At 45.8% G+C, this 8,112-nt stretch overlaps 1 protein-coding gene across 1 annotated transcript in view; it reads right to left on the reverse strand.

Moving 5' to 3' along the window:
• Positions 1-3,042, reverse strand: part of LOC146179555 (uncharacterized) — a 49,845-nt gene extending 46,803 nt beyond the window's left edge. Inside the window, exons 1-2 of the mRNA XM_084579203.1 lie at positions 2,898-3,042; positions 1,995-2,030 (exon numbers count right to left, since the gene is read on the reverse strand). Of these exons, the coding sequence (XP_084435329.1) occupies positions 1,995-2,030; positions 2,898-2,910 (49 nt within the window). The 5' untranslated portion in view covers positions 2,911-3,042. The remainder of the gene's footprint in view (positions 1-1,994; positions 2,031-2,897) is intronic.
• Between the last annotated feature and the right edge of the window lie 5,070 nt (positions 3,043-8,112).

An 8,112-nucleotide genomic window follows, 5' to 3' on the forward strand; every position in this document is an offset into this window, starting at 1 on the left:
AAAAACTGTGATAAATGTTTTAGTAGAATGCAACCCACACTGCCCTTTGATTTGGCAAAAAGCAGGAATTCAAAGCTGGGCTACAGCATCGCAGGCTGAGCTGCGACTGAAACATTTCAAACTCTGTCAGCAAAGCTTTTGTGCCTACGTTAAAATGGCTAAACTAGCTGCAAAGCAATCACCTTCTGCATAAAAGCAAAGAAAGCCAGAAACACCAATTGCAGAGCATGTAGCGTACGACTAAGCTAGTAAAGTTTGGAACGAAACAAATCCAAGAGTTGCCTCTAGATAGCACTGCGAATGAAAGTGCAAAAAGGAAAGCTTGAAATCCACAAACACGGGGCAGAAGATTGGAGCTGTGAAATATTGCTAACAATGATGTGACTAAGGAGAGCCAGAAGTAAACGAATTTCTTAAAATTTAGCTTGAAAAACTGCTCAGTCCTTAGCAGAGCACTACTCAAGAAACATGATGTTGTGAAGCACTTTGTGGATGTGCTACAAATACACACGTTGAGCGCTAACAGTAAGCACTGCACTAGTGAAACTAAGTTAACAGAAAACAATGCACTAGTATGCCTGTTAGCATATGTAGATATCATTAGAGATCCGTACCCATAAGTGGACATAAACCAAATCGAAGCCATGCAAAAGAAAGCACTGAGATTTATTTTCAACCCATATGGAAGACATGTTTCACTTATTGATTCAATCAGGCAAGTAGACCTTCAGACACTTGAATCCGACCACAAGTTCCATCGCTTAAAAATGGTGCACAACATCGCGCATAACAAAAAAAAAAATGAATTTTCAGGATTACTTACAACAATACATCATGCCTGACAAGCAGCAAGCAATGCTACAATCGTGGTGCCTCATTGCCGAAAAAAAGCTTGCCCAGTTTTCGTTCTTTACTACAAAAAAAAAAAAAAAATCGGAATTCAGCTTGTCAAATCAAGAGTTCTTTTGATCTGCTATCATGTCTTTTTTTTTTTTTTTTTATACTAGCGTGATGTCTTTGTTCATGCTCTGTTTGCACTTACATTTTGTCAAGTAACTCAGTGCATTGATGCGTGTTCTACAATTTATTTTTAGATCGCAGCATTCAAGGATGTATAGCTTCACGCTTCTGCCTTTGCCACGAAAACGTGGCTAGCAGTATGGAATATATAGAGGTGCAATGACTTGACAATGGTACTAACATAAGCAATATGCATTTTACTAAAATACAACATTACAGCCCATGAAAGGTCGGCACAACTCCCACTGTAACCACTAAAGAGACCTGTCAGTTGAAGCAAATAGTGCCTCCCCTTCCCCAAAGCTACAAAAACTAAACAATGTTCCTGTAAACCATCAATAAAGCAAGATAATCTGAGCTGAACTCACGGCACTATACACTGCAAGTACTGCAACTAAGTTCTGAAAGATGCCAGAAGCGGCCTTACTACAACAGTGCAGCGATTCATCACACATCATAGCAAAACAACTCTCAATCATTCCATCACAACCATCATGAAAGTGCCTGTAAATGCAAACTACACAAATGAAAAAATAAAAAATAAACTGCCTTCTCATGGCGTGAACAACTCGCAGAAAAATGCAGAAAGCTATAGAGTACTAAAAAAAAAATTAAGCACAACTTGTGCCAGCCCGCACTCAGATAACCACGCAGGCTGAAGCAGTTGCTACACAGCAGCAGACAGATGTCGCCCATCTGCTCAACCACAATGGAGGGGGCGAACTGGCAACAAACATGTCACACGCTTCTGACTCAGCGCCGCGTAGTTATTGCAGGAAGTGAAGTGCTATCGAGTCGAGACACAAGGTGTGTACGGAGAAAGCTTAGGAGGTCGTCGTGGAATGCATCCCAACGGCGATAACCATCTCCCTAAGCACTTCAGTTGCATCGAGATGTCAGAGGTGTTGCAACGGTGCGTTGCAAGAATCATCAGGATAAACAAAAAAAAAAAGGAAAAAAAACGTTGATCTCACGTTCTGAAGAGCCGTCACCGCCAGCACTCTTGATATCTGATGCAAACAAAAGAAACCACACAAGTCGTTAGAACAATGGACGCGATATTAACAGATATTGAGGGTTGCCTGCAGAAAGCAGATTCACTCCACAAAACGCAAGTGACTCATACGATTAGCCTTGCAGAGACTCAGAAAAAAAGCTTGAGGTGATGCGCTGAATGAACATGCCCACCGACACAACCCTCTCGCTTAGCTCAAGTGGTACAGGTGCAGAGCTGGCGTCCGTTTGAAAAACTATGCAACGGTTACAGAATAAGGAGGGGAAAAAAAAAATAAGCAGGCAGATTAGCACGTCAACGCTGTACTACAACAAGTCTTCGAACCGTATATTTCGGCAAACGAACTGCATCTGTCGTTGTGAAGCTTTCGTTCGAGGAGTCGAACGCCGTAACGGTTTCTGACGCTGAACAACGGAGGGACGCTCAACCACCCGCCCAAAGAACTCGACAGAAGACACGGACGACTCGCAAGCCGACGCTGGCAAAAAAATAAGACGCATCCCCTCCTTAAACAAGGGTTCCGGACTGCAGGCTTCTCCGGCCAGCAGTTTATTGGGCACCTCTCCACCGTTAGCCAAAAGGTGTTACATGTTACATGACATTTACCATTACGAATAAAAATTAAAATGTCACGTCCAGTTTTGCACATCCAACAATACTGCCGCCTTAAACGTTTCACGAAATCGCGCGCATGAACTGAGTTCCCAGTGAATATTCAGGCGCAGCCGTTAAAATAAAAATGCACCCTCGCTGCAAACAAAGCGAATCGCAAGTAGGCCTAAGAACTGTTCTCAAAAGAGCCCACCAAAATGCATAGCAAGAATGACACGGCTGGCCGTAGCACTAACTGCATAACACTCACCTGTGTTCTCCATTGCAAGAGTTTACGGTTGCTTCCAGGTGATTTGAAGAGGAGCACAAAGAAAATCCCGACGCCTTCGGACCGACAGAGTTTTTATAAGGACCGCCGCGCACCCCGGTACAAGCGTCTTTGACAGGTAATGGGATTGGGCGAAGCGCGGGAAAGTGTGGCGCTCCCTGGTGGCAAAGTATTGGGTTTCGGTTTCGATATGACGGTCACGCAAGGAACGCAAAGCGCAGCTTATAAACGAAATGTGCACAAAATATAAATGCAACCAGAACTAGTTGGTGATCGTCTGCAGAAACCATGGAAACATGCGCTAAAAACATGACACGCAAGAGGAGGATACAGAAAACATAGTTCTTGCGTGTCGTGTTTTTTTTTTTTTTTTTTTTTTTTTTTCTTAGAGCATATTCCTATGGCGACTCATGAAGAGATGACAGCTGGTTCTCATAATATTTACAGAAGCCTTTTTTTTTTTTCGCATAAACTGGTTGCATATGCATGAGCGCTTTGCTTGGGTAGCACTTCAACAAACTACCAAACCGTCTAGACACATCTTTGAGACGTCATTTGGAGTCATTTTGAGACATTAAACCCACAAACCAAACCAAATCAAACCTAATTTTTCTTCACAGTTGCTTTTCTCGCACGAAAAAAGACAAAAACAAATCCCCACGTGCCAGCAGGGATCTGGACAGATCGGTGCATGATAGCGGCTCGGAGGCAGTTTTGCAACGGAGCATGTGGCGAATGCGCTGTTGTATTACGCGGATATAAAAATGCAGCTATTGCAGTGTGGGGAGCTCAAGTCTCAGCAATCATGTTATGGTTATCGCAAGGCCCAGTGAAGGCACTTCGCTCTATCTCATAGCGTCACTGCCACAGCTACTTGCGCTAGAAAATACAACCATCTGGACTGACTGCTTCGAAATCCGAGAAGCCCGAGCCTTCAAGGCTCGCTCCGCAGAACTCTGCAGTTGTGGCCCCTGTGGGCTCACAGCCACGGACGCGACCGCAGGTTTCTGGCGGCGGTCATATATGAATTCCAAAGAAAGTATACATGTCTTGCTTGAATTATTTGGCTCAAATCCGCAGAACTCTGCAGTTGTGGCCCCTGTGGGCTCACAGCCACGAAAGCAACCGCAGCTGTTTCTGGCAGCGGTCATATATGAATTCTAAAGAAAGTATACGTGTCTTGTTCGAATTATTTGCCTCAAATCTATCGAAAAGCTTAAACTGCTGATGAGCTGCACTCAAATTTCACATTATGAAGTAACGTAATCGTCGGCAATTTTTTATTTGTGGACACCTCAAGCGCGTCGTAGTTGGAGGAAAGAAGGTGGGAATTAACGCAGAAAGAGAGAAAGAGGTGCCTTAGTCGAGGGCTGAGGAGTAATTTCGACAACTCTGGGATCCTTTTAAGCTCCTTCCGCGGTGGCGCAGCGGTTAAGGCACCCGATTTCGGAGTACTCGGTTTCTCACCCGTCCGCCGGCACAGTATTTTGATGCGCGGGCGATACGGAGAGGCGTCTTTGTTCTGTGCGATAATAATAATAATAACTACATAAACAGAATACAAAGTTCCAGAAGCAAGTCTGTAGTAGAGGTAATAATAATAGTTAATTCTTTATAGGAAAGGAGAGGCGCAGCATTTGTCACATTTTTTTCCGTGGATCAACAGTGCTATAAAGGAAGTAAGGAAGCTAGGTGAGAGGAAGCGGAAAGAAGTGCCGTACGGTGGCCTGTGCTGACAACGCACAGCACACGGATACCTCTCGATCCGTCTCGCCTCCACCGAGACGGAGTCATTTCCGATAAGTCAGACTTTTCTGAAGACTCCACCCTCTGTCTCCGACCATGGCCTCCAACCCTAAGTTGAGAGCTATAACTCAGCCGCTTACACTAACACAGTGGAACTGCAGAGGTTTCAAGAAAAGCAAGAAACGTACGGTTTGAACTCCGCCTCTACCTTGATACCTCTGAATTCCTCGTTGCCGCATTGCTCTTTAAGATGACAAATTTGTAGCACATCATGTAATCATTCCAACTTAATTATGCAAAAACAACTAGTTCCGCATCATTTATTTGAGGCACTCCTGGATAGCGCTAAAAGTTATCTCGATGCTCGAACTTGCATCTGGAATGATTAACACGTTCTCAACAAGGAAAGCAAGTTTTGTATAAGGCTTCTTTGCATCTACAAAAGTGCGCTAGCTGTAAATATAAATCAAAGGGTTGAATCAAGGGGTTGATTCTGTGGAGAAGTACCCGGATAGCTCGACTGGCTCACCATTTGTATTTCACGTGTGCTTTTCAGGGCGCCAGCAAGGTGCGCCACTACACTGCCTGTGCTGAGAAACAAGAGGGAACACAAGCACTATCGATGATTTCAGTTATGTGCCGCTTCAACCACGGCCAGTCGAAATAGCAGCAACTCGCCATATAGACGCGTTGGAGGTGCCAAGGCTTGGCGCGAATATCGAAACGAATACCTAACCATATCTGCCGATGTATACCGAAGCGGGGATGCGAAACTCGAAACAAAATGCCCACAAGCGGCCCTTCTGCTCGGTCATTGACGGCTAGCGAAGATCACGGCGAGAAGGCGTGGAGGAAAAGCGGGTCGAAGCAGGGAAAGAACTCGGAAGCTCTCACGTAGAGAGGATGCGGGAAAATGTGCTTTCACAAAATTGACATGTGCTAGGAATCGGGGTGTCCGGCCCGGCCCGGACCACCCGAGAAAAATATACCTTGGCCCGGGCTCGACCCGAGTCCGAGGCAGAGGTCAATTCCGAGCGGCCCAAGCACAGCTCTAACAGGGAGTACAATTTGAGCGAGTTGGTAATAACGCTATACGATGATCATGATGGTGATGATGGAAAGCATTTATTGGAACCCAATATTTGGGAAATTGTGAGGATGTGGTCAATTTCTTTTTGGGCAGAGCCCTATATCAACACGACTTCATGTCCCGGGATGGGCCTAGCTTCTGAAGAGGCGAAAGCAGAAAAAGCGGAGTAGAACACGCACGCACGCGCGCGCACGCACACACACACACACACACACACACACACACACACACACACACACACACACACACACACACACACACACACACACACACACACACACACACACACACACACACACACACACACACACACACACACACACACACACACACGCACGCACACGCACACGCACGCACGCACACACACACACACACACGCACGCACACACACACACACACGCACGCGCGCGCGCGCGCGCGCATAGTGTGAGTACAGTGTGAGTACAGTGTGAGTACAGTGTGAGTACAGTGTGAGTACAGTGTGAGTACAGAGCTGCCGCATGAGTTGGGTACTACGAGAAGATTCATGTTTGTGGATCGGGAATATGTGCGTTTAAAGCCCTCGCAAGCCGGTCGCATCGAGCTGTTCTTCTGAGGAATGTTCTTCGTCGCTATGTAATATTCAAAAGTGAGTGTGTATTTGAGAGGACCTGTGAGAGGGAAATACGTCTCGGGCGCAATAAAATTCACTCTTTTCGGCAGTGTGAAAGTGTCGCAGCTAAGCTATGCGGTTTATTCCATCTGCTAAACTTTTGTCCCCATCGTTTTTGTCCTACTGCTTGACGCGATTGTTGCATCAGTGGGACGAACAGAACTATCCCGGCTGCACATGGTACAATGGGTATTTGTCGCCTTGCTCCTCATGGCGCAAGAACATGTTTACGTCAGTTCCTCGCCGTCTTGCTCTTTATATACAGCCTGGATTTTGCGCAGCAGGCGATGTCGCACGAAGTGTCCTTACAAACTGATCATGAGGATGGGGAGCCTTATTTTACAAATTAATGAGTGTTTCCCTCCATCATGTCAGAAGGTTCTCAGAATGCTCGTATTCTGCAGACAGGCGAGTTTAGAGCAAGAAATTCTGGGCTCCAACCCGCGGGGCGACTGTGACCTCGCCCATACGGCTCGTATGAGCCCTCGGTTAGAAACGGAGCTAAAAAAGGGAAGGATGCTTGCAAATGCATTACACGGCGCTGACTAACAAAACCGGACGAGCCGCGCGCGCCAGGCGGTATTCTTTCCGTATATTTTGTTTATTTATTTATCTTTTTTGCTTTCTGTGCCGTATGGGTATGCCGGGTCATTTTACTTTCTTGTTTTTATGCATGCACGGGTCCTTTTTACTCTAAATTCTTCTTCTTGCTTTCCACTGAGTAAATTTAGGCCTCAGAAGTATTACTCAGTAATATGATCTTGTAATTTGTTAGTGGCGGAGCCTGTTGGGCCCGTATATAGCACAACATCCTCCCTCCGAATCCTGCAGTTACGAAAAAAAAAAAAAAACCATGAATTTGAATGTTTTTCGTGATGAGAGTGCCACTAAGTATGTGCGTGGTATTTAACTCGGGTCAGTTAATTCACTGTACACCCTGATATCGCTCCCCTCAACCGCACTCTAACCTTCCTTTTTCTTGGTCTTTTCCCCTTCCCCAGAGTGGAGGAACAGACCAGGGCCCGTATTCCGAGTTTGCTTCGTTATCGAACGTGTCGCTATCTCCCCGACCTCGAGTAATCTGATTGGTGGAAACCCCGGAAAATGATGTGGCCCCCTCTTCCGGTTCCGTATTGGCAACACCCAATTCCGGCATTTCGACCAGTCATATGACTCGAGGTCACGTGAGATAACGACACTTCGATAACGACGCAAACTCGGAATACGGGCCCAGGATCACCTTTATTCCGCCGGCTGACCTCTCCACCTTTTCATTCGTTACATAACTTTTTTTTTTCTCTCTCGCTATCTCTTAGGCCTCGAGGCAGCGATTCACTGCCAGAGGAATGCTGTTCACGCGCACCAACGTAGCCCTATTCCTGGCATGCATTTTTCTACCACTCGTTATCACCGCAGCGTCCGGCTACGAAAGGAACGTTGACACAAAAAGCGGACTGGATAATGACAATTTACACTGCTATAATCATAGTAATGACACTACGCCCGTAGGCATACACATGGATCAAAAGGGAGTGCATGCACGCTTATTTGAAAGGCTTTCAATGATCATTCTCAACTGCACCACCACGACAACAACAAAATGTTATGTGACTTTAATGTTATCTTCTGGACAACAAAATGTATTATGCCTGCTATTCCTTGAGAGAGACTTGGGCAAAGCGACGAGTTGTTCTCTGTGTACATGATGC

The sequence above is a fragment of the Amblyomma maculatum genome, chromosome 9, assembly GCF_055883805.1.
Source record: "Amblyomma maculatum isolate TAMU_Amacu chromosome 9, ASM5588380v1, whole genome shotgun sequence".
Lineage (NCBI taxonomy): Eukaryota > Metazoa > Arthropoda > Arachnida > Ixodida > Ixodidae > Amblyomma > Amblyomma maculatum.